Genomic DNA, 27,405 nt, shown 5'->3' on the forward strand with positions numbered 1-27,405 from the left:
CAAGGACTGTTGTGTTGCTGAACTAGGAACAAATGCCCGTAACAGTATTTCTTTTTAAGTTTCAAGCAAACTATATAAAATCCCACCTGTTCATTTATTTAGTCATTAAATAGCTATTAAACATCTAGCATGTGCCAGGCATTGTTCTAACAATGGCATTGTTCTAAGGCTCTGTGAGTGATGTTTGAACAGAACCCTAACTGAAATGAGGGAACTGAAGTGCAGGAAGAGCAGTCCAGAGAGAACAACAGGTGCAAGGATCCATTAACAGGAGTGAGCTTGTTGTGTTGGAGAAATAAGAAAGGCTGAGATCAAGCAGTGTTCCTGACCGTGTATGCCTTGTGTTAAGGACTTTCTGGATATGTTAGAAGAATACACTAGAGGGGGGCAGGTTGGAGAGTAGAGAGAACAGAGATCTAATTAGGAGGTTATTTGATTAGGTCAGATTTGTGTAGGTGGTGAGAGCGGTCAGATTTGGGAACTATATTGAAGATAAAAATAATAGTATTTGCCAATGAACTGGGTGTATGAGAGAAGGAATATAAAAAATGACTTCAGGGACTTCCCTGGCGGTCCAGTGGTTAGGACTCCCCGCTTCCACCTCAGGGGGCGCAGGTTCGATCCCTGGTCGGGGAACTAAGATCCCACATGCCACGCGGTGTGGCCAAAAAAAAAAAAAAAAAAAAAAAAGTCTTCAAGGATTTTGACCTATGTCAAAGAAACCCAGAGCTGGACAGTAGTTAAGGCTATAAAAACAGATTTTACTCAGGAACTATTATAATAAAGGAAAAGAGACCTCAGTGTAGAACTGGGCTCAATTCCGAATACAACAAGGAAAAGTGGGGATTTATAGCCAAGGATCCTGGTTGAGGGCGGGGGGGAAAGATCAGTGGATAGAAAATTATTAAGAGGGAACAGAGTAAGGGGGGTTCTGGCTAAACTAGCCTAGCAGGAGTCTTGCTGAGGGCAGGCCAGGCTGATCCGGCATCACCAGGGGGATGGTGGGGATGAGCAACCCAATCAGATATCAGACTGCTCAGCTATCTAGGGGGCGGGGCTCTGGCTAAGCCGTTGTAGCAGGATTCTTGCTGAAGCTGGGTGATGCAAATGGTAGTCCACAAGTTGAGGCCCTGTTGGGAAAAGGATTCAGGAGAGACTGTTGTCTAAGCAACTGGTAAATAGTGCTCCTATTTATTCAGGTGGAAAAGATTGTGGAAGGAGCATGAGCGCTGCTGGGAAATGGAAGAAAATCAAGAATTCAGGTTGAATGTGTTAAGATTATGATATTTATTAGATAATTAAATGAAGGCATCAAGTGGGCAGCTGGATATTCAGTTCAGTGGAAGGATCAGAACAGTAGATATAAACTGGGTGTTATCAGCGTGTAGATGGTATCTAATACTGTGTAACGGGGTGAGATCACCTAAATTGTGAGTATAGACAGAAGAGGGCCAGGGAGTAAGCCCTGAGGGCATCCCACATGTAAAGGTAGGAAAGATGAGGAATATACTGCAAAGGAGGCTAAAATAAGAAGGAAATCAAGAATGTGTGGTTTTAGAGGCCAAGTAAACAAAATTCAAGAAGGCGTGTGATCAACTGTAATCGGTGGAGAATACACTGGATTTATAGAATCACACACATGTTCTTAAATAATTATGTAACTTTCCTCAGCCTCACTTTCCAAGTAGGTAAATCTGGAAAACCAAACTGAGGGCTCTATCTCTTGAATTTAGGAAGCTATTACAGGTTTTTGAGTAGTAAAGAGTATCAAGATGAAAGCAGAGGATTAAGAACATTAGCAGGCAGTATTGGCCAGTTGAATTGGAGCGGGAAAAAACTAGAGAGTGGGAAATGATTTTAGTAGTTTTAGTAGTTTTATTACGTAGTTCAGCAAAGAGATAATTGTCTTTGTGCCAGAGTGGTTTGGTGAAAATGGAAGGGTGGGTATGGAGGCAATAATTCCCATGACCTTTCTTTTTTGTCTGTTTTCTTCCATATGTACATGTTCCATGGCAGTACCAGAATTTCTATATAAGAGGGCATAAGATTGCAAGCTGGTTGGAATGTGGGGAGAATTAGGGGACTTGTATTCAAGATAAGTCATTTTTACTTCGATTGTAGCTTTATTTAGAGTGACTGAGCGTAAGGAACTAATGGAGATTTTGAGTAGGCCAAACCACACCCCTATCCCACCACAAGCCACCCCTGAGTAAAGGCTCAAACGATGTGAAGAATATGGCCAAAAGAACTTAGATCTAGCTTTCAGGCCACTTCAAAGAGAGAAATTATGTACAGCGGAAAATGTTCACCCAACCCAGCTCTTTATGAGGAGGCTGGGCAAGGGTCAGCTCAGTTGTCCATTAGCTTGAGACAGAAATGATTCTTATCTCTTGTCTCAGTGGTGGCTAGACCTATTGGGAGTTCGGTGAAGGGGAGCTGAAGTAGTCAAAATCCATGAGAATGGGTCAGACTGAGTCATTAAGCAAAGGGGCCTGGTGAAGAATAGGAGCTGAAATAATGAGCTAAAATAAGGGGGTTGAGAAGCCACAAGAATGAGGAGTTAAGGCAAGGACATGGACCTAGCATGCCAAAATGGCGTGTTCATCAAGCCAAACTTATATCTGGTTTATGTAATGTCAGTTACCACAAATAGTTTTTTATATTACTATGTTTCTTGACAATTAGGGAACATTAACTGTATAATCAAAAGAATTACTCAATAATGGTTTATTGGATCTCCCTGATTAGGTTTTCAAATGATTCCTGGCTTCTTTGATGATAATTTCATAAAGAAGTAAAAGTAATGTGCTGTGGACTAAATTGTGTTTCTCCCAAAGTTCATATGTTGACGCCCTAACCCCCAGTGTGATAGTATTTGGAGGTAGACCCTTTAGGAGGTGATTAGGTTTAGATGAGGTCACGAGGGTGGAGCCCGCATGATGGGATTAGTGTTCTTTTAAGAAGAGGAATAGACACCAGAGCACACTCGCTCTTTCTGCCATGTGAGGTCACAGAGAGAGGAGGGCAAGCATCTGAGAGCCAGGAAGAGAGCCCTCACCAGGGAACTGAATCAATCAGAACTCTGATCTTACTTCCCAGCCTCCAGGACTGTGAAAAGTAAATTCCTGTTGTTTAAGCCACCCATTCTAAGGCATTTTGTTATGGCAGCCTGAGCCGACTAGGATAGAATCCTTCACAGTATTGTTTTGTGTTTTTAATGCAGGCATGCATTAAACTCTTCATGATAATAGCTGAGTTAATCTTTAAAACTGCATATTTTCTCTTATACGCAACTATTTTAAATGTAGACTGTGATTATTAAACCTAAAAAAGCCCTGTTTGTTTAGTAGTATCTATTAACCTGTTAAAATTGTATTGATGCTGCCATTTAGAGATGGTGAAAAGAGAGAGAGAATGATGAATAAGTGAGATAGTTCAGCTACTCAGGCTAGACCCCAAGGTCAAGTCTCTTCAGAGCTCAACTTTCCGAGGTTAGGAACTCAATTATTAGTTCATCTAGAACTGATCAGCTCCCAGAAAACTGACTGATATGAGCAGACCACAAGATGATAATTTATAAACAGAGTGCTCTGCTCTGTATCTAGTATTCCCTAGATCTAGGCACTCCTCCCCAGTGAGCAGGACCAGTCTGGAAGTCAAATGATAGATTAAACAAGGGTCAACAAACTAAAGCCCACAGGCCATATCTGGATACATTCTGTTTTTGTAAATAAAGTTTTATTAGAACACAGCCACGCATATTCATTTACACATTATCTATGGCTAATTTTGCACTACAGTGACAGAGTTGAGTAGTTGTGACAGAGACCTCATGGACCACAAAGTCTGAAGTATTTACTGCCTGGCCCTTTACAGAAAAAGTTTCATGACCACTGTATTTGAAGGTTCTCTATTAAAGCAAAAAATTAAGCAGAAGGAATTATATATGTCCTTAAAACTGTAGAACCAGATAAACTGTCCTTTCCCACTGTCAGGTTAATTTGGGGGCTATATTAGCAAAATCAGAACCCTAGAAGTGCTGGGCATATACTGACAAATGCTTACCATCTAATGTTCTTTTTAAAAATATCCTTGACTTCTGAATTACAGTCTTCCCATCAGTTTATCTCTCATTGTTATGATTTCTAAATTTCTGTCTTTCGTTTTAGGGAGATGACCTAGCCTGTGCTAAGATTTAGATAGCACCTACTTTTATTATCAGCAGTATCTTTATAAATCATTTACTTTAGTATGTTATTTCCTCAGAAGATTTCCACAGATAGCTACCTCTGTCCATTTAAAGTTGGTTCTTATTAGTTTCAAAATGTGAATTTCCCCCTTCCATTTTCGGGGTGACATTTTCTGACTTTGTCCACAAATTCTTAGAGTGTGTTGCATCTGTAGCTGTTAGATCAAGGGTGACCCACAGCATGCACTGACCATCTCAGTTTCTCAATATTGAATCATAGAAGGAAGTTTTTTCCTGCTGGTCAGAAAGGTTCAAATGAGCAATTATTGGTAGCTTTTAGCATCCTGTCAGCTGGTTATCCATTGATGGCCTCTTAGCACCATATTCACCCTTAAGTACCTGCTCTGCAATAATGGGTTGGACCATTAAGCATTCCTCTTTTACAGCGGGCACAGTGCTGAAATTCTCAGTAAAGGGCGCTGGAGGGACATTGCAGGAGGAAAGGGCTTCTCCTTTGTTTTTTTGCTGCTATCATTTTCATTATTGCTGTCATCACTGTTAGAGTATCATCATTATTACTGTAGCAACTGTGAGATACAAGGTATAGCCATTTCTTTTTTTTTAAAATAAATTTATTTATTTATTTATTTATTTTTGGCTGCATTGGGTCTTCGTTGCTGCGTGCGGGCTTTTCTCTAGTTGTGGCGAGCAGGGGCTACTCTTCGTTGCGTTGCGCGGTCTTCTCACTGCGGTGGCTTCTCTTGTGGAGCACGGGCTCTAGGCGCACGGGCTCTAGAGCGCAGGTTCAGTAGTTGTGGCGCTCGGGCTTAGTTGCTCTGCGGCATGTGGGATCTTCCCGGACCAGGGCTCAAACCCGTGTCCCCTGCATTGGCAGGCGGATTCTCAACCACTGCACCACCAGGGAAGCCCCAAGATATAGCCATATCTTGGCTACTGTAAATAATACTGGCATGAACATAGGGCTGCATATATCTTTTTGAATTAGTATTTCGTGTACCTGATGCTAATTTAAGTTGGCTGTAAACCAAACATAGCCGTTGTTTCATATGTTGCAAAGCAGTGACATTGAAAAAGATAAATATTTTCTCAAGATTTTCTTTTATTTATTTATTTATTTTTAACCTTCCAAAGAAATGCCTTTATTTATTTACAGGGTTTAGGAAAGGAAAAAAGCTCTAGAAAAAGGAAGTTTCCAAAATAGGTCTTCAGCAAGGGTGGGTGCAGGCTGGAGTCTTGCTCCCGCTGGTGGTCACTTCCAGGTTGTGAGGACGGTCCTCCCGGAGTCTCTCGATCGGCCCCCTCTGGGCCCCAGCGACTGGCCCGGCCGACTTCTCAGCTCTCGGTCAGCCCCGTCGCCCTGTGCCAGCTCCTCTTCATACAGAATTTCATAATAGCCAAGGACTTCCTCTGGCGGTGACTTGTTCCATTTACAGTCTGGAATTTCGCCGTTAGGGATGGCGATGTTGAGGGTGTCATTAATCAGGTTATACTTAAGGATTCGGTCGTTGGCAGGGCTGGGGGTGAGGGGTGGGGACGCGTTCACCTGGATCAGCCAGGGCTTCAGCTTGTCGTCGATGATGATGTCATAGCCGTAGCACTCAAAGCAGTGTTTGTCGTTGTTCATCACGGGCGCCACAGCCTTCAGGGACTGCACGACGATCCAGATTTTCTTTTAGTTTCAATTATTGTATCCATTCTTAGTATTTTTGGAAGTAAATTTTCTTAAATGATTTTTTCCTTGTGAATGTTACATATGCACATAATAAAGATTCACTATCATGAGAAATGCTTCCATCCATTTGTAATGAAACTCACTTGACTGCAAGTCATTACATGGCCAATTTTCCACTGTCTTTTTTTGCCATCTCAGTTCTTCTTGAAACAGCACCATTGCTCTATGAAATAGAAGAAACTATTTCAGTTTAATTTCTTTTCATCTTCATACTAATAACGTCTTACATGGGTGGCCAGATTATGTTTTCTCTAACAATTGTACGGCTAACCAGATTTTGTTTGTTTTGTTTTTTGTTTTCTGTCCCAGTACTTTTGGGATCTTTAACACATACGGTTATTCTGCTCATGTTATATAAGATAAAGGTGAGAAAAAATAATTTGAAGTTTTAAAAATATTTCTAAAAAGAGATAAAATTTATAAGTTCACATTCTCTTTTTCACAATTCCAAAATCCCCAAATCTCTGAAAACAGTAAGTTTTTCATAACTTTGGCATCAAAACTTAATTGGCAGCAAAATCTGACCCAAGCTGATATGAAGCTACTTATGATTTTTATTCACTTGGTGTGAATGTGATATTAATGTTTGATTACATACCCCATTGGGCGTATTAGGTAATAGACAATACATTGCTATATTACCTTCCCATAATTTAAAAAAAAATCTGGATTCTGAAACATATGTGCATCCAAGGCTGCCAGATAAGGGATTGTAGGCCTGTATTACCTTTTTAAAGGTGATTTTACTATTAAACATTTAGGGAAAAGCACATACGCACGTACACATGTAGACACACCAATTAAGCTACCATTTCTTAGGGAGTATAAGACGTTATGGACTTTCCATACCTTATATCTAATTCTCACCTGAAAAGTAGATATTACTAGTCCCAGTTTACAAGTAAGGAAACTAAAACCAAAAAGGCTTAACTCTTTTGCCTAACCACTAACACAAGATATCAAGCAGTATTGTCATTTCTAAGGCTTTTTAAAATTTCAGGTTCTGTCTATAGATGATTTCAGATTCATGTAGAGTTGCTATATTCCTCCTTTTAACAAATGTTTAAGTGTACAATACATTACTGTTAACTACAGGTACAATGTTGTATAGCAGATCTCTACAACTTACTCATTTTGCTTCACTGAAACTTTATGCCCATTGATTAGTAACTCCCCATTTCCCTCTCCTCTCAGCCTCTGGCAATCACCACTCCACTCTTTGATTCTATGAATTTGACTATTTTAGATACCTTATTTAAGTGTAATCACACAGTACTTGGCTTTCTGTGAGAGACTTATTTCACTTAGCATAATGTCCTCAAGGTTCATCCATGTCACCAAGTATTGGAGAATTTCCTTTTTTAAGGCCGAATAGTATTTCATTGTATGTGTATACCACATTTTCTTTATGCATTCATCTACTGATGGAAATCTAGATTATTTACACATCTTGGCTATTGTGAATAGTGCTGCAATGAACATTGAGTGCTAATATCTCTTCAACATACTGACGTCAATTCTTTTGGATAAATACCCAGAAGTGGGACTGCTGGATGATATGGTAGTTCTATTTTTAATCTTTTGGAGGAACCGCTATTCTGTTTTCCACAGCAGCTGCACCATTTTGCATTCCCACCAACAGTGAGCAAGGGTTCCAGTTTCTCCACATCCTCACCAACACTTGCTGTCTTTTTTTTTTTTTTTTTAATGATAGCCATCCTGACAGGTGGGAGGTGACATCTCATTGTGGTTTTGATTTGCATTTCCCTAATGACTTGTGAGTCGAGCATTTTTTCATATACATGTTGGCAATTTGTATGTCCTCTTTGGAGAAATGTTTATTCAAGTCCTTACACTATTTTTAAAGTGTGGTATTCATTTTTTTTCCACTATGGAGTTGTAGAAGTTTCTTATGTAATTTGGAGATTAATCCCTTATCACATATATGGTTTGCAAATATTTTCTCCCATTCCATAGGTTACCTTTCCACTGCAATGATTGTTTCCTTTGCTGTGCGGAAGCTTTTTAGTTTGATGTAGTTGCACTTGTTTATTTTTGTTCTTGTTGCCTGTGCTTTTGGTGTCATATCCATGAAATCATTGCCAAGATCAATGTCATGAAGCTTACCACATTTTGCAATCATTTGTGCTATTCTGAAAGAAACAATAAAACCATCTTTCCGGTTTAGGAAAACTTTGTTAAACATCCCAGTAAATAGTAAGACAGTTTTCAGACTTTTCAGAATGCTTTATCTCACAAGAATGCTACTATCGTTGCCAAGTTTTCACCATGTTTCCTTGTAAAGTGGTCACTTAATCTTGATGGTTTCATTGCTTCATTAGAGAAAAACATGTTAACAAAATGGGCATATGGTAACCGTTCATTTGTGGGCAAAGATATAAAACCCAACTTGAAATATTCAACTGAATATTGATACTTTTTCTCTATAATTAATGAAATGACTAAATAAGTATATTCTTGTAGATCAGATTGCTGTGAATGCCACATTACAAATACAGACTTAAGCTGTATTAGATGAGTATCAACTACTCAAATACCATGAGTGGCATTCCCTTGATGATTTTCCAAAATGGAGACCCACTCATGGTAGAGTTCTAACTAAAACAAAATGCAGTCTTCCCTTGAGTTACATGATAGTTTATGTTTTTGGAAAATTTGGTGTTTATTGGAACTATGCAAAAAATTTTATGCTTATATGTACAAGAGGTTTAGAGTCTAGGCTCAGATAATTAAAAGCAAGCTTTTTTCACTCAATGAATATTTAGCAGGACATTCAAAAGTTGGACAGTGTGTGGGACTATCCCACACATTGTAGGATGTCTAGCATCTCTGACCCCTGCCCACTAAATGCTAGTAGCAACTCCCGGTTACTATGACACCCTCACAGATTTCCAGAGTACCCTCTGGGTGCAATAAGACTTCAACTGAAAACTACTCATGTAAACTGTCTGCCTCAAAGCTTGGCAAATAGTATTCTCTGAAATGGCCAGGGGCAACAGAAGTTAGTGACATTTCTGTTGTATGCTATAAGGATTCTAGAAAAAGGTATTCTTTTACAAGATGCTTCATAGTAAAAGTTCATATGTGATAAGAAATTCAGAGGTACTACCTTTGTTCGTAAGCTTCAAAGCTTTTAAAAATTTATAGGCATACAGTGATAAAGGATTGTCATTGCTAGGTGGCAGAGCTTCCCTTACCAATGAAAATTGCTTGCTGTCTAGTATCTAAAGAGACTAGTCTTTGTCTAAAAACTGTGATAATGTCACCTGGGACATATGTCTTGTAAGAAATGCCATTCTCCTTAAGGCCCATGACAACCATTACCATTCTCTATTGCCACTAGGCCCATAACAAAGAGCAAATCTCAACATGATTCAGGGGGACAGGTACACACTGTGATCTAGGAGGACATAGCTTGCACACCAAAAGAATTGCAATACTTCATTAATATATATTAGCAGAAACCTGGTGAGTGTGTAGGAGTAGATGCTAAGGGTATTAGAGCAAGGAGAACAGAATATAACATTAGATCCAGCTGAATTCATTGATATGGGTACACTTTACTGGATATTGTGAATTCAAAGGGTTAGATCATGCAGCTGGAGGTGGCTGTAACAGCTTACTTGGTTGACTAAAATTTGGAATCAGTGGTGGTCTACAGTTAATGAGGTTGAGATGCTAGAGCTTTCTTGGCATGATGTAGCGGAGGGAATCCAAAGGTTTGCCTCAGTCTTTTTTCATAGCAAACTTCAATCCTCAAAGATTTTGAAGCAATGCCTACAAGATCTCAAAGGAAAGAAGGCATGAGCCAAACTCTCAGGTATACAGGCAAAAGACAAATAGTCTGAACATGAAAGAACACAGGGATTGTTATTCCTTGACCCTATTGGAGAAATCTGTTAGAAGATTCAGCCAACCAAGAGATGAGTGGAAAAACAACTGCAAAGGGATTGGCAATGATTATTGACATGAACTGTACGACTAGGACAAATGTGGGGATTTTGGTGACAGAACAGAATATAAATGTTGTTAGCCCTGATAATGTAGAAATTATATCAAAAATTAGTTATATCATTAAATTAGTTATATCACTAATGAAAGGTGGGAAGCAAAGGGTGGAGAGGGGTAAAAGTATACTGATTTCTTCATCTTCAATAACTAGGGGTCAAAGTTATCTCTTAATGCTAGTAATTCAAGTAGGAGAGTTATAAGTATTCTTTTGAACAATGCAGAGGAAAACACTAAGAGAGCTATTACCTACTAAAAAAAGGTGATGGAGAAAAGGGTGGGGACAAGGAAGAAAAGGGTATTTATTAATTTTGTCTTTGTTCCTAGTAGAAAATTATTAGACACTGTCAAATGAGGAGGGAGAAGATGGATTATTCAATGAGTAATGTCTAGTATCAAATCGGATAAACATTAAAGAAATAGATTCCTACTTCATACCATACCTCAAAATAAATCATAGAGTTTAGAGATTTAATGTAAAAATGAAGCCATAAAGATATTAGAAGGGATTTTAAGAATATAGTTACATAATAGGGTAGGCCTTTCTAAACATATAAGCAATGAGGGAGCCTATAAAAGTGAAAACTTTAATTTGAAAAAAAAAATCAATGTAAAAAGACAAACGGGAAATTTTTACCAACACTTTGAGTCTCACATAATATATGAAGAGTGCTCACAAACCAGTAAGAAAAAGATAAACCCCCCAACAGAAAAATAGAAAAAGGATAAGACTAGATAATACCCCAAAGAAGAAATGCCATGGCTGAGAAGTTTATGAAAAAATATTTACACTAATTAGTCATAAAAAATGCAAATGTAGACAAATATTGTATGATTCCACTATATGAAGCACCTAGCATGGTCAATTCACAGAGACAGAAAGTAGAATGGTGGTTGTCAGGGACTAAGGGGAGGGAGGAATGGGGAGTTAGTGTTTAATGGGTACAGAGTTTCAGTTTAGGATGATGGAAGCATTCAGGAGATGGATGGTAGTGATGGTTGCCCAGTAGTGTGAATGTACTTAATGTCACAATACACTTTAAAATGGTTCAAATGGTAAATTTTATGTTATGTAGATTTTACCACAGTTGAAAAAAAAACAAAAATGCAAATTTAACATGAGGTTTTTTATAACCTATAAATTTTTCAGTTTTTAGAATTTAAAAAATAATAATACCTAGTGTTATAAAGGTGCAGAGAAAACATGTGGTAATACAGTTTGGTAAAACATAGTAAAAATAAAAACTACTTGTCCTTCTACCTAGAAATCCCACTACTAGGAATCCAGCCTAAAGGAAATAAAGATGAGCATAAAAATTTAGCTATTAGATTGTTCATAGCAGTAGTGTTTATTATTGTGGAACATGAAACTACTCCAGATATCCAATAATAGAGTTACATCAAATTAATAGTTCATCTATGTCATGGGATAATTGTACACCCATCAAAAAAATGATGTAGAATTATATTAACTGATATATGTGGTAAACTTCTGTTATTATGCCTTCCCAGAATCCATTCACCCCTTTATCAGGCAAAAGAACTCCAGTTTTCTTAGAAGGGACGACCCCTTCTCCTCTTATTCCATGAAGTGGGTTGACCACTAGCCAGCTTCAGGTGGCATGAGGCTGAGGCCTGGCTGAATCAGCGTATTCTATCTTCCAGCCTCAGTGATGGGTTCAGAGCTAGGCACCTGACCTATGTTAGATCAAGATGATTCAATACCAGGAATTTGTCCAAAATTGGAAAAGAGCAGCTCTTTTTTTCTGCTAGAGTTGATAAAAAGGATAGCTTAGAGTTGTTGGGAAGAGCTTGCCTGAATTAAGCCTACAGAAAAATAAGTAGAATTGAGACATGGCAAGGATACAGCTCCTATGACATCATTTGACCCTAGATCCTAGCAGTCTGATTTCAGACTGCACCTGAACTTTTCACCCTTTGGCTTAAGCCAGTTTAATTTTGTTTTTTATCACCTAACAACAACAACAAAAAGTCAGGGAGTTAAAAAAGCATGTTGCAAAATAGTATGCATATTTCCTCACTTTTACAAAACATTTTCATAGATAGAGTCTTAAGGGACATATTCTGTAATGATAAAGGCAATTATCTGTGGATGAGCAGATTGTGGGTGCTTTTTATTTTATTCTTGCTTAATGAAGCAAGACGAGCCTTTCTCTTTCTGTAAAATTAGAAGAAGGATTTCCGTGAGTGTCCCCTTCAGCTCTACTATGCTAACATTATATTTTAGATTTTAAATATATACGGGGGCTTCTCTTTAGCCAAATATCTATCATCTGAGTCCCTGCGGTTACAAGGTTGACTATGGAGATAGACTCATTGCTACCGGGATGTCATTGCTCTTCCTCAGTGGATGGAGGGAGGGAACATATGTATGAACACACATACATCTACACACACCTACATATGTGTATGTATATACATATGTGTGTGTGTATGTATATACACTAGAATTTTCTAATCCTACTCCATCACCATAGTGTTTATTCTAGCCTTCCACCTTTCCATATATGCACCTCCCTTCTCCAACAGTGGAAACCTGGTCCTTACTATCTTCAGTCTATTTACTTATCTGTTCAAGCCCCATATAAGAATCAAATCTCCCGACTCTGGGGGCCCTCTCCTCTGCCCTGGAGCAGCCATGTCAGCCAGGCTCTCCCCAGTCCCGATCTTCTAGAGAAGAGGTTCAGAAACTAAGCCATGATGTACTCCCAATATTTAGAGGTAATATGAGCAGGGCCCAGCAAAGCCAACTGAGAAGAAGTGACTAGAAATCAGAGATAAACCAGGTCGGTGTGTTATACTGGAACTCTGATTCAGAGATCAGGAACTGATTCACTGTAACACATGCTGCTGATCATTCAAATAAAATGAGGACTGAAAAATGACTATTTGATTTAGGGATGTGGAGGTCAGTGGTAACCTTGAGAAGGGCAATTTCAGTGGAATGGTGGGGGCAAAATCCTGATGGAGCAGATTCAAAAGAGAATAGTAGGAGATAAAATTGGAGAGAGTGAATAGAAATTTTTTCAAGAACTTTCTGTTTTTGGTTTTGGTTTTTTTCATTTGTAAATGGATGGAAAGAAATGAGGCAATAGCTGCAAGGGGCTTGTGGATTTAAAAGAGGTCTTTTTATTTCCCCAAGATGAGACAAAGAATAGCATATATATATACATATGCTAATGGAAATGATCCTGTACAGAGGGAAAAATTGATGTTACAAGAGAGGGAATAGGTAGTTGAGGAAGGAAGCTGGAAGTGTTTAATCTGGGGGTGGGAGAGATGCAGGGGCAGCTAGTGAACAGAATATTCCAAGAGCTGATTGGAGTGCTGCAGACCCAGGGGTAAGGGTTAGGGAATGAAGTAAAGACTGAAGAGATCTGATAGGTTGAGAGAGAATGGAGGGGATGGAGGAGTCAATGGGAAAATGATCTCAAAGCTGAAGAGCAGGCCGAGGGAAGTGAGGAAGAGGGAATGAAGTGATAAGCGATAAGCTGTGATAAGAGAGCAGGATGCTGGTATTTAAGATTTCAAAGATGAAGCAATTTCCAGAGAAGACAAGGTTCCAAGTGTCGCCGTTAAGTCTGCGTAGAAATAAAGTTGTTCCACATGAATAATGAACAGTGAACCAAAAACTATCTGCTGGGTAGCTGATGGATGTGTAGGAGTGACAAGGGAGGTTGGCAGGTGACCGAGACAAGGGCAGGTAAGGGTGGTAGGGCTGGGTGGGCTGAGCACGGGAGGCAGAGGGCCCGGTTATGCTGCAGACCATCACCTGTGATAGCGAACGTCCTAGTTCTGGAAGGTCCAAGAAGACACTGGTGACTCCTGAGGATTTTAAAGAAGAACTCTTGTATTTAAGGATTTAGGTTCATCTGTAGGAGACTGTGAGAAGAAAACTTTAAACCCTGAAAGTCTGATACTATGATAATTCTTTGATTGAGTCATACCTCTAGAAACTTTGTTTTCTGTATACATTAGAATTCTATTTTTTTCCTATAAAAATTACTTCCTCAAGAGAGTAAATTTTAGAGACTGGTTCAAGATGGCAGAGTATAAGGATGTGTGCTCACTCCCTCTTGCGAGAGCACCGGAATCACAACTAACTGCTGAACAGTCATCGACAGGAAGACACTGGAACTCACCAAAAAAGATACCCTACATCCAAAGACAAAGGAGAAGCTGCAATGAGACGGTAGGAGGGGCACATTCACAATAAAATCAAATCCCATAAGTGCTGGGTGGGTGACTCACAAACTGGAGAACACTTATACCACAGAAGTCCACCCACTGGAGTGGAGGTTCTGAGCCCCACGTCAGGCTTCCCAACCTGGGGGTCTGGCAACGGGAGGAGGAATTCCTAGAGAATCAGACTTTGAAGGCTAGCGGGATTTGGTTGCAGGACTTCGACAGGACTGGGGGAACAGAGACTCCACTCTTGGAGGGCACACACAAGTAGTGTGTGCATTGGGACCCAGGGGAAGGAGAAGTGACCCCATAGGAGGCTGAACCAGACCTACCTGCTAGTGTTGGAGGGTCTCCTGCAGAAGCGAGGGGCGGCTGTGGCTCACCGCGGGGACAAGGACACTGGCAGCAGAAGTTCTGGGAGGTACTCTTTGGCGTGAGCCCTCCCACAGTCCACCATTAGCCCCACCAAAGGGCCTGTAGGCTCCAGTGCTGGGTCACCAGAGGCCAAACAACCAACAGGGAGGGAACCCAGCCCCACCCATCAGCAGACAAGCAGATTAAAGTTTTACTGAGCTCTGCCCACCAGAGCAACACCCAGCTCTACCCACCACCAGTCCCTCCCATCAGGAACCTTGCACAAGCCTCTTAGAGAGCCTCATCCACCAGAGGGCAGACAGCAGAAACAAGAAGAACTACAATTCTGCAGCCTGTGGAAAGAAAACCACATTCACAGAAAGATAGACAAGATGAAAAGGCAGAGAACTTTGTACCACATGAAGGAACAAGATAAAACCCCAGAAAAACAACTAAATGAAGTGGAGATAGAGAGGCAACCTTCCAAAAAAAGAATTCAGAATAATGATAGTGAAGATGATCCAGGACCTCAGAAAAAGAATGGAGGCAAAGATTGAGAAGATACAAGAAATGTTTAACAAAGACCTAGAAGAATTAAAGGACAAACAAACAGAGATGAACAATACAATAACTGAAATGAAAAATACACTAGAAGGAATCAATAGCAGAATAACTGAGCCAGAAGAACGGATAAGTGACCTGGAAGACACAATGGCAGAATTCACTGCCGCAGAACAGAATAAAGAAAAAAGAATGAAAATAAATGAAGACAACCTAAGAGACATCTGGGACAACATTAAATGCACCAACATTCACATTATAGGGGTCCCAGAAGGAGAAGAGAGAAAGGAAGGACCCGAGAAAATATTTGAAGATATTACAGTCAAAAACTTCCCTAACATGGGAAAGGAAATAGCCACCCGAGTCCAGGAAGTGCCGAGAGTCCCAGGCAGGATAAACCCAAGGAGAAACATGCCGAGACACACAGTAATCAAACTGACAAAAATTAAAGACAAAGAAAAATTATTGAAAGCAACAGGGGAAAAAAGACAAATAACATACAAGGGCACTCCCAGAAGGTTAACAGCTGATTTCTCAGCAGAAACTCTACAAGCCAGAAGGGAGTGGCATGATATACTTAAAGTGATGAAAAGGAAGAACCACAACTAAGATTACTCTACCCGGCAAGGATCTCATTCAGATTCGATGGAGAAATCAAAAGCTTTACAGACAAGCAAAAGCTAAGAGAATTCAGCACCACCAAACCAGCTCTACAACAAATGCTAAAGGAACTTCTCTAAGTGGGAAACACAAGAGAAGAAAAGGACCTACAAAAACAAACCCATAACAATTAAGAAAATGGTAATAGGAACATACATATCAATAATTACCTTAAATGTGAATGGATTAAATGCTCCAATCAAAAGACACAGGCTGGCTGACTGGATACAAAAATAAGACCCATATATATGCTGTCTACAAGAGACCCTCTTCAGACCTAGGGACACATACAGACTGAAAGTGAGGGGATGGAAAAAGATATTCCATGCAAATGGAAATCAAAAGAAAGCTGGAGTAGCAATACTCATATCAGATAAAATCGACTTTAAAATAAAGAATGTTACAAGAGACAAGGAAGGACACTATGTAATGATCAAGGGATCAATCCAAGAAGAAGATATAACAATTATAAATACATATGTACCTAACATAGGAGCACCTCAATACATAAGGCAACTGCTAACAGCTATAAAAGAGGATGATTATAGATGCAAAAATCCTCAACAAAAGGATTCTTCAATATACGCAAATCAATGTGATACACCATATTAACAAATTGAAGAATAAAAACCATATGATCATCTCAGTAGATGCAGAGAAAGCTTTTGACAAAATTCAACACCCATTTATGATAAAAACTCTCCAGAAAGTGGCCATAGAGGGAACCTACCTCAACATAATAAAGGCCATATATGACAAACGCACAGCAAAAATCATTCTCAATGGTGAAAAACTGAAAGCATTTCCTCTTAGATCAGGAACAAGACAAGGATGTCCACTCTCACCACTATTATTCAACATAGTTTTAAAGGAATTCATATTGGAGAAGAAGAAGTAAAACTGTCACTGTTTGCAGATGATATGATACTATACATAGAGAATCATAAAGACGCCACCAAAAAACTACTAGAGCTAATCAGTGAATTTGGTAGTTTCAGGATACAAAATTAATGCACAGAAATCTCTTGCATTCCTATACACTAATAACAAAAGATCAGAAAGAGAAATTAAGGAAACACTCCCATTTACCATTGCAACAAAAAGAATAAAATACCTAGGAATAAACCTACCTAAGGAGGTAAAAGACCTGTACTCAGAAAACTACAAGACACTGATGAAAGAAATCAAAGATGACACAAACAGATGGAGAGATATACCATGTTCTTGGATTGGAAGAATCAATATTGTGAAAATGACTATACTGCCCAAAGCAATCTACAGATTCAATGCAATCCCTGTCAAATTACCAGTGGCATTTTTTACAGAACTAGAACAAAAAATCTTAAAATTTTTATGGAGGCACAAAAGACCCCGAATAGCCAAAGCAGTCTTGAGGGAAAAAACTGGAGCTGGAGGAATCAGACTCCCTGACTTCAGACTATACTACAATAGCTACAAAGCTATTGTAAGCAAGACAATATGGTACTGGCACAGAAACAGAAACATAGATCAATGAAACGAGATAGAAAGCCCAGAGATAAACCCACGCACCTATGGTCAACTAATCTATGACAAAGGAGGCAAGAATATACAATGGAGAAAAGACAGTCTCTTCAATAAGTGGTGCTGGGAAAACTGGACAGCTACATGTAAAAGAATGAAATTAGAACACTCCCTGACACCATACACAAAAATAAACTCAAAATGGATTAAAGACCTAAATGTAAGACCGGACACTATAAAACTCTTAGAGGAAAACATAGGAAGAACACTCTTTGACGTAAATCACAGCAAGATCTTTTTTTGATCCACTTCCTAGATAATGGAAATAAAAAGAAAAATAAACAAATGGGAGCTAATGAAACTTAAAGGCTTTTGCACAGCAAAGGAAACCATAAACAAGACGAAAAGACAACCCTCAGAATGGGAGAAAATATTTGCAAACGAAGCAACTGACAAAGGATTAATCTCTAAAATATACAAGCAGCTCATGCAGCTCAATATCAAAAAAACAAACAACCCAATCCAAAAATGGGCAGAAGACCTAAATAGACATTTCTCCAAAGAAGATGTACAGATTGGCAACAAACACATGAAAGGATGCTCAACATCACTAATTATTAGAGAAATGCAAATCAAAACTACAATGAGGTATCACCTCACACCAGTTAGAATGGGCATCAGCAGAAAATCTACAAACAACAAATGCTGGAGAGGGTGTGGAGAAAAGGGAACCTTCTTGCACTGTTGGTGGGAATGTAAACTGATACAGCCACTATGGAGAACAGTATGGAGGTTCCTTAAAAAACTAAAAATAGAATTACCATATGATCCAGCAATCCCACTACTGGGCATATACCCAGAGAAAACCGTAATTCAAAAAGACACATGCACCCCAATGTTCATTGCAGCACTATTTACAATAGCCAGGTCATGGAAGCAACCTAAATGCCCATCGACACGAATGGATAAAGAAGTGGTACATATATACAATGGAATATTACTCAGCCATAAAAAGGAACGAAATTGGGTCATTTGTAGAGACGTGGATGGATCTAGAGACTGTCATACAGAGTGAAGTAAGTGAGAAAGAGAAAAACAAATATCGTATATTAACGCATATATGTGGAACCTAGAAAAATGGTACAGATGAACCTGTTTGCAGGGCAGAAATAGAGACACAGATGTAGAGAACAAACGTATGGACACCAAGGGGGGAAAGTGGTTGTGGGTGTGGTGGGATGAATTGGGAGATTGGGATTGACATGTATACACTGATGTGTATAAAATGATTAATAAGAACCTGCTGTATAAAAATAAAATTAAAAAATTTAAAAAAGAATTGCTCAACTATGGAATGAGTTTACTTTGCGAAGTAAACAATCTCCTATCATTTTAATTAAAAAAAAAAACAAGTGAATTTTATCCTGCTTAGGATCAGTAACAATTTGTCATATCCATTCTCTTCCATTTCCCTCAAAAGCCCTCCAATGGCCTGTACGTCTGATACCTATTTACAGGCATATAAATAATTAATATATTCAATGCATATTGCAAATTTCATGTTTGATGTATAAAATCTATTTAGCACCATTAAACATCAATAGTGATTTGCTTTGTAGTTAGGTCTCATCAAATAATAAACATCTTCTGACTGCAGCCAGTTTTTCTCCAAGTGAGTAATCCACAATAGCAGGGGATTTTTAAAAAAATTCCAGCCTGGCTCTTGATCATCCCCTGAAATTTTCAGTGAGTAGGAGATCACTTAGTACCAGCTGAATTTAATAAGTTTAATCAGTGTAAGTTAAAGAAGCAATAATGTAAGTCAACTGCAAAAAAAAAAAAAAAAGTATCAAATAGAAATCGTTTTTGGGCTATCCGGTGCTTTTGGTTTATTTCTATCTGTGTTCTTTGCCCTAGAGAAATAACAATACCCAAACACACTTGAAATACATATAGGAAGCTTTAAAAAGCACACAGCTTATTTCTCTTTTATTCAACACAGACTGTTTCCTTCACTTTAGTAATTTTTCCTTCCCCCCTCTCCCCAGGGAATTTCATAAATATAATCACAAAGCCTTATAGAAATTTGCTAAAATTTTTTATTGTATTTACTGAGAACATCACATTGTTCCACAGTAAAATGATCTTATCCTCCAAATGATTACAAAGCACTCTTCATTAAAAAGGTTTCGGTTATCTATATTAAATTGCACATTATAAAAAAAATCAGTTATAAATCATACTCTTTAAAAAGAAACATAAGGCAAGTACTAAAATACTGCACACTGATCAAACCCAGCATAATCATTTCACATAGTGATCTATATTTAAACAACTACTGTGCCAAAAATGGCATCCTGTGTAGGTAGGTAGAGAAGCAGACTCACACTGCAGAGTGCAGTGTGCACTTGGAATAACTTGGTTTTGATGTCTAAAATAAAACACGTTTTTCTAACTTTGAAAATATGCAAAATAATTTAAAAATTACTTTTCAGGTAAACATTAAAATAAAACAAGTTGACATAAATGTTATACTAGGAGATACTTAAAATATCCAAGCTCTCTCTCAGTAATACTGCAGGGTTCAGTTTGTCATAGCTATAACTTTCAGGCTAAAATAAACTGGTAGGAGAACAAAATGACAAAATGCAAATTTATCAAGCATTGGGCAATGCCTTTATAATCTTACATTTCTCAAACCACAATATTTTAACAATTACATGAGAAGTTATTACTAAAGGGATATTTCAACTCTAGTGTAAATTTTTTTAAAAATTTTTATTGGAGTATAGTTGATTTACAATGTTGTGTTAGTTTCTGCTGTACAGCAAAGTGAATCAGTTATACATATACATATATCCACTCTTTTTTTAGACTCTTTTCGCATATAGGTCATTACAGAGTATTGAGTAGAGTTCCCTGTGCTGTACAGTAGGTCCTTATTAGTTACCTATTTTATATATAGTAGTGTGATATGTCAATCCCAATCTCCCAATTTATCTTCCCCCTGTAACTTCAGATTAACAAGCCCCCATTCTCCCTTCCACATACAACTCATGTTAACAGTAGAATGGAATTATCATTAGTTAACAGAGAATCCAGTATACTCTAGTAGATTCTAAATGTCTGGTTTTCCTAATTAGGAAAATGATAGTGTGTATTATTTTCCTAATTTATATTTTTTAAATCTTCACAAAATAGAGTTAAGGCAAAGTCTATAAAGACAGCAAGGTTAAATAACCTGTGGTCCCCACTTCCTGTGAATACTACTTACAGGTACATTAGGACTCAGAGACCCACATGGAATTTGGGGTAGAGTTTTAGGTGCATGTCACACAGTCAGCCATGACCATGATGCTGAGAGCCCTTGATAATCATAGGTCTGAGATTTGCTGACACTGACCCAGACACAGTCCTTTCTAATTTCTTTATGTTAAATCTGAAAGATGAACAGTGATACTTTCAGTGTCATTGTTTTTAAAAGGTAACTCATTGTCCAAGTTTTAAGATTGATGACTCCCAAAACTCTAATCTTAGCCTGAAAAATAGCTTAAAACATCTACTTAAACAAGCTCAATAGAAAGCTATTTTGTATATATATAGAGCTATATGTATAATAAAATATACATAACATTTTTTTCACATACCCTCCGAGTCACAGAATACTTTGAATAGCTAACTTTATGCTAGAAACATTGACCAGGGATTTTTCTTTAAAGGCATTACCTTGGGGGGCTGTGTTCATCATTGAGTTTTCATTTGGTGATCATTTTTTGACTTTCATACTGAACACCTTCTGTGTTAACAAAAATTGCATACCTCTAAGTAGATTTTGAACTCAGTAATTGTTTTATAGGAGGTTTTTCTCCTCAGACATATCTACAAAATGCAACATGCATAATACTGCTAGATCTACACATTTCTTATTGACATATATATTTAAAAAGGAAAAAATAATTTTGCAAGGAACATGAAATTTAGCACCAGTCTTGATCTGATCTTTCTCTGGTAGGAAAAAAAGGCACCAAATACAGTCAGTTCATAGCCTCGGGTCAAAATACAGCACTCTTGATAACAAACCCTGGGTCCCTGAAATAATATTCCAATATAGGCTAAATTACGAAAGATATGTTGACCCATTACTGTCTAGCATTTTAGAACATACTATAGAAGATTACATTTGGTGAAGATAACAGTAGAAAAGGTTTATGTGTTTACACACATATTTAACAAATTGACTCTTCTAATAACTGACAGATACTGAAAAGTATTATCTGATAAAGAATAAAAGTCATGTATCAGAGGCTCCAAAATAGTGTCACAGATCTTATTTGATTTCTAAATGTTTTATATTGATAGTGATATCACTTACATGCTTAGTGACATTCAGCTCCAAAATACTCTTCTTACAGCACCCATATCGAAAGGCTAGAAACATCTTTAATTAGATTGGGAACTTGTGGGTTAACTCCTACACTATTGCCACACTCAACGGTAGCATTTTCAAAAACTCCAGCAGGACAAAAATTCATTGCCACTGTCCCTGTTCCACTAGGAAAGGGGTGCCTCTTACAGGAGTTGTTTAACACGTAAGCTGTAAGGTTAAGGCACAAGCATACAATCTCTTGTCAGTGATCATCCATCTTCCTGCCAAAGAAAACACAGATGAAAAACAACCTCATCGTCAAGCTGCCAGTGTAATTTGAAAAGCCACTGGTGAAGCATATTAGTAAGTGTTCATTATTGTATATAGATTATAAATTTCTTCACTTTTTTCCTTTTTCAGATTATCCACAGGCCACAATAGTTAATATTCCATTTTTGTTCCTTTTAAATCCATTTATCAGAACAAAACACTTAAATTTTATCGATATTTCGACCCCCTTAACAACTTGTATTCCCTTGCCTTTTAATCCCAGAATCACCATTAACTCACTAAGCAAGAATTAAGCTGGATTTTTAGTCAGATGCTGAAAGCTGAGGTAGGTGGACTGCCATGATCAAGTGAGTGTCATGATCAAGCACTTAGAAAGGTTTCATTTCATTCCGTCTTTCCAACATACTAATAAAAGATTGAAACCTTGTTTCATAAATGAGGTAGCCTCCTATTTTATATGTCAAAAAAAAGTAGTACCGTGGAGAATTTCCTTGAATGTATAGAGGCCAAGATGATTAATGTTTACTTTTTAAAAAATTAATAATTTTTTTTTTGGCTGTGCCAGGCGGCATGCGCGATCTTAGTTTTCTGACCAGGGATCGAACCCATGCCCCCTGCATTGGGTGTGTGGAGTCTTAACCACTGGACCGCCAGGGAAGTCCCCCCAAATTAATAATTTTTAAAAGGACAAGCTAAATAGACTACTATGTCCCAAATATCAAGGTCTGGGTGATTCAAAGATGTGACAATGAATTGTTTCATGAGTCATAAGGAGTTATCTGATAAAATCCATATTTATCAGGAATTATGATTCTAAGTTATGTGCAGGTTTCATATTTAGCTATGGGCATTTGGTCCTTTATTCTTGAAAATTGTAGCCTATCACTTGTAGTGTATTTATAAAACAAAGCATTAGTCTCTGCCAACAAATAAAATGATAAAATATGGCTGCGGCTATCCCATCACAGCGAGCCTGGGAGCTGTGTGTGCCTGTTCTCCACCTTATTATTCTTTGCTCCTTCTTTGCCAGCTACAATGAAGTTTTCAGTTAGAAATTTCCCGCAGAGTTCTAAATACTTATATAAATTAGTCACATATTTTAAAACTACGGACTTAATTAGCTTATACTTTCCACTTGTATCTCTAGACTCTGGGAAGTTACTCTTAATACCGTTCACCATAAAGTGAAACCCAGCCTAAGGCAGGTTCATTAGGAACTGCATCCCAGAGGCCCACTACATTCCGAGGCATCCTCCATGATGTGCTTTCAGGACTATGATTTAGCAAAACTTTAATGGAATATGAAAATCAAAGTTTAAAAAGTGAGCTCTCTGAAAATATTTATATTAAGAACTTGACAGTCTTTCCTCTCAAAGCATTTACCTTAAACATTTAAAGTTTTATGTTAGCACAAAAGATGACAATTATATGAAACTTATTACCCCTCCCAGTTTTAATCATGTAATTAAAATTTTTTTCGGTGTATCATTAGAACTCTAAGTTGAAAGCTGAGAGCAAGCCATTCTCCAGGTTACACAAAATTGGATGGGGTTCCATCCTCTGAAATCATAGGGACTGGTAAGCAGTGCAGCTAAGCAACCAGTAGCACTAAGCAAGGATGTTAATGGACTTTTCAGCAGGTTTTTGAAGGATGTGGGGAAGTAAAGGGAAAAATGATAAAGATAATATAAAAAGAGGCATACTAAAGGGTCTGAAAGTTTACCATCACCAGGAAGTCCTCAGAGCCACCCATGCTATAGGTTGCCTACCTCTAATCTCATACCACATTTTCTATTCAGTCTTACTTGATTTAACATCAAGAGTTATCTGGGCATGGGACAGCTTACAAATAACAATGGCACAAATTAAAATGTTCTTAAGTGCAGTTAAAAGGATTATAATTACCAGAAGTAAACATATGTTTACTTTACAGCCAAGTGTACATTGACTTTAAATGTGTGAAGTTGAAGCTAACAGCATTAAAGGTTTTTTTCCCCATACTTGGGCAGAGCCCATGGGATCGTCTGCAAACATGTATAAACAGATAATGCATGATCATGAAATGCAAATGAAGTCCTGTTTCTATTTATGAATAGAATTTGAAGCTTAATGCAAGCACTATGCAGTTTTCAGTGGAAATTACACATCTTGTAGTAGGGCTATAGACTAAGCACTACAACCGTGATCAAAGAGATTTATAAATTTTGAATATAGTATCAATAATCTGGGTGGTTCATTATTACTTAAATGGATGCATGCCAGCAATGTCTACTGCAATAAAATTTAACCAGAATGTTTCTGTAAGATCCTTGGGCATCTGTTACAATAATACCCTATCCAGCCTTTCTGTAAAGTTGCTCCCCTTCTTATGCTATTGTTGGCCTCAAATGCCAGAACCTTTTAAATTTGAGTTTGCTGAGTCCTATCAGAATTATGAGGATGAGATGAGAAAGCAGAGTTCTGTATCTATTCCTTTTTGGGGGTGGGGAGTGGGCAAGGAATAGCAACTTTATTCAGAAAGCCAGCCGAACAAGAAGACAGTGGACTCGTGTCCTGAGAACCATCGCGCCTGAGTTAGAATTCAGGCTTCTTTTATACTAAAAGGGGAGGGGGTAAAGTCAAACATTTCCTGGTTCTGTTCAGCCTCCAGAGGGGATGTGTTAATTTCTCCCCCCCCCCACCCCCCCGTGCAGTCATTCACAGGTGGGCCTGGTCAGGATGTTTCCTGTGAGCTAAACAAAGGTATTTTATTTTATTTTAATTTATTTATTTATTTTTACAAACAAAAAAATTTTACTGTATTTGAATTATAATGTTGTGTGAATTTCTGCTGTACAGCAAAGTGACAGTTTGTATCTATTCTTTTAAACAAGTGTCTTGGACTGAACAAAAAAAATGTAGGCCCATCAGGTCACTTTACTGCAATAGTAACACTCTGTTCAGAAATTAGAAAGGATTTACTTTGAAAGATTAAAGTAATATTTCTTTGTCTAAAACAAATCTTTGTGAATATTAATATTTTTTATTTTCTTAGTATATATTTTAGACGTTTATAACTATTTGTACCAAACAACATATTACTAAATATGCATTTTATGGAATTTAGCATCTTACCTTTCATACTTTTTAACTTTATATTATTACAGCACAGAACTCCCCATAAGAGTCTATTTTAGTGGAACCTTTTCAGTGTTATAGATCCTGTTTAATTCATTCCATTAAACTGAAAACTAACATATGTATAATATTATACGCAAACAATATTCTGAGATCTAAGTTTTATTATACTTGTCATGTTGCTCTTTTATCATGGAAAATAAGCAAGATCAAGTCTTTGAGTTTCAGATTATTACTTTTCTTCCCCTAAAATCAGCAACATTTTGAAAGGAAAAACATTTTGGAGGTCTTTACAAAATAAATTTTCTATTTTAGATCTAGTGTTTCTGTAAAATTGGGGGGTAGTCAGGAGTTTATGCTGAAACTGTAGGAAAAATAAACATAATGGCAGGTTTGATGATTGTACTTAGTTGTATGGTTTTGCTGATTTCAAAAGCACTGATAATAATGAGGAAATAATGTTTTATATAACAGGGCATGAATAAATGAAGAACCTAATAATGTATTACATTATCATTTCTAAGTCATTTTGTAAAAGCTTAAAATAAGAACATGAAAGGGCAGCATGGTCAAAATGTAGATTTTTTTTTTTTTAATGCAACAGAACTTTCCAAAAAACAAATTATCTAAGTCCCCTGAATATGAAATGTGGAAGAATTGGAAGTAGTAAGTGGCAGAATGTCTCCAAGATCAAAATTATTTAAAGTTCTATTAGAAATAAATTCCGTATTTAGTATTTACACTTTGAACCTTCAGGGTTGCAGGTGAGAAAGCTGATACTAAGAGGAAAAGTTATTGGGCTTTCTAGATATGTAATTAACAGCCTCACTTTACTCCTCCCCCTGCCTGCCCTCCTCCCCCATCAACAACTACAAATCCATATGCTTTCCAGGCATCTCCATCCTCAGCTAGAGACAGGAATGAAAGGACTTTGCCTTTCACAAACGATCGAAGCTGAAAAGAGAAGTAGGGAGATAATAGGTTGCATTTCTCTCAGCACAGAGAATTTAGAAACAGGTGGATCCTGGAGGTGCTTTATAAAAAGACAGCATTTTCCCAGATGAACAAGCTACATTTGAGGAAGATCTAATATACATATGTATTTAGGATTTAAATATGCTTTGCACATATTAACTTAAAGAAAGACCTAAATAAGAAAGAAAAATGTACTAAAATATAATTTCAGGGATGAGGGACGTGTTCTGATGTTTTTTAGATGAGTATGGGTCATGCCATGACTTCGGTTTTAATTTTAAGTCTTTAAAACTCAAATAGCCTTCTTACATTTGTCTGTGTATAAAAATATTTTTAAAAATACAGGCAATGTTAAAGGGGAACACAATAGGATAAGTACATATGAACGCAAATTTTTGCCAGAAAGTTTTACCAATTTGAGCAATTCTTTCTATCAGAAATAGATATTTTCTTCACAAAGATGTTTTTTTCCCATTTGTGCCTAAAACTGCAACTTGATAACATGCTCAGTAAGACTTTGTTTAAATATCAGGTCCTAGTGCAACAAATCAGAAGTCAGAAAAATTCTAAGTTAAAATGCCAGAATATCTTTCAATTCTTCTATTTTACTTTATTGTTACAATTTAAACAAATTCAGAAATCTGGGGTGTTTCTGGCTACTTGAGTAAAACACACTGCAAATCCAAAGGGGAAAAATGTAAATGGAAGAAATGTCTGATTTCTGAACTGCTCTGCCCTTATGAACAGGATTCTGTTCATTCCTGTTCATCTCACACACTGATTCTGAACACCTTGTCAGTACCTGCTCCAAGAAGGTCCCTTGACACTGGAGCAAGTCAGAATAACTTACTTTCAAAGCTTATTTAAGAGCAGGCGAGCAATTTTAACATAGACTTGAGATTTAAGTAGATCTGATATTATCTAGAATCCAGGCTTAAATTTTGTTTCCAAATAGCAGAAGAAATTAAAACAGAGATACCAAAACTAAAAACACCATGTGAGATGACGAACAATATTTCCAGTCCTAACCAAACTGCAACCCTTTCAATATAGCTTGAGGTATTTTTAAATATTTGTATAAGCTAAATAGCATTCACAGTTTCTGAAGTTACTTTGTACTGAGATAGCTTCATATTCTCATAATATTTGACTTTCAGACAGGTTTTCTTGTACATGAAATTGAGTCTGAGTCTCCAGTCTCAGACTCATGGAAATATTGGACAGCTATTCAGTGGCAGAAAATGGTTCTTGTAGTAATAAGGGTTCTATTTCCCGATTATTGTGCTATTCCTAGGATGCGATTAAAAAAATAAGAAATTTGCAATTCATATAAAAGGAAAACTTGCTTAAACTTCTAAAAGCAAGTCCAGTCTGGTGGAGGTATATAAGACATTAAATAAC

At 37.5% G+C, this 27,405-nt stretch overlaps 2 protein-coding genes and 1 long non-coding RNA gene across 6 annotated transcripts in view; 2 read left to right on the forward strand and 1 right to left on the reverse strand.

The window, feature by feature from the left end:
* LOC309667195 overlaps window positions 1-27,405 on the forward strand; it is a 190,334-nt gene that overhangs the window by 42,523 nt on the left and 120,406 nt on the right. The window lies entirely within an intron of this gene.
* The window catches only part of LOC309667158 (uncharacterized protein), a gene marked incomplete at its 5' end in the record, with an annotated part of 58,643 nt that overhangs the window by 4,376 nt on the left and 26,862 nt on the right, over window positions 1-27,405 (forward strand). The window lies entirely within an intron of this gene.
* Window positions 19,332-27,405, reverse strand: part of SLC16A10 (solute carrier family 16 member 10) — a 138,004-nt gene continuing 129,930 nt past the window's right edge. Inside the window, 1 exon segment of the mRNA XM_082475299.1 lies at window positions 19,332-27,404. Within this exon segment, the coding sequence (XP_082331425.1) occupies window positions 27,351-27,404 (54 nt within the window). The 3' untranslated portion in view covers window positions 19,332-27,350.

The sequence above is a fragment of the Balaenoptera physalus genome, assembly GCF_965194825.1.
Source record: "Balaenoptera physalus genome assembly, chromosome: 9".
Taxonomy (NCBI): Eukaryota; Metazoa; Chordata; class Mammalia; order Artiodactyla; family Balaenopteridae; genus Balaenoptera; species Balaenoptera physalus.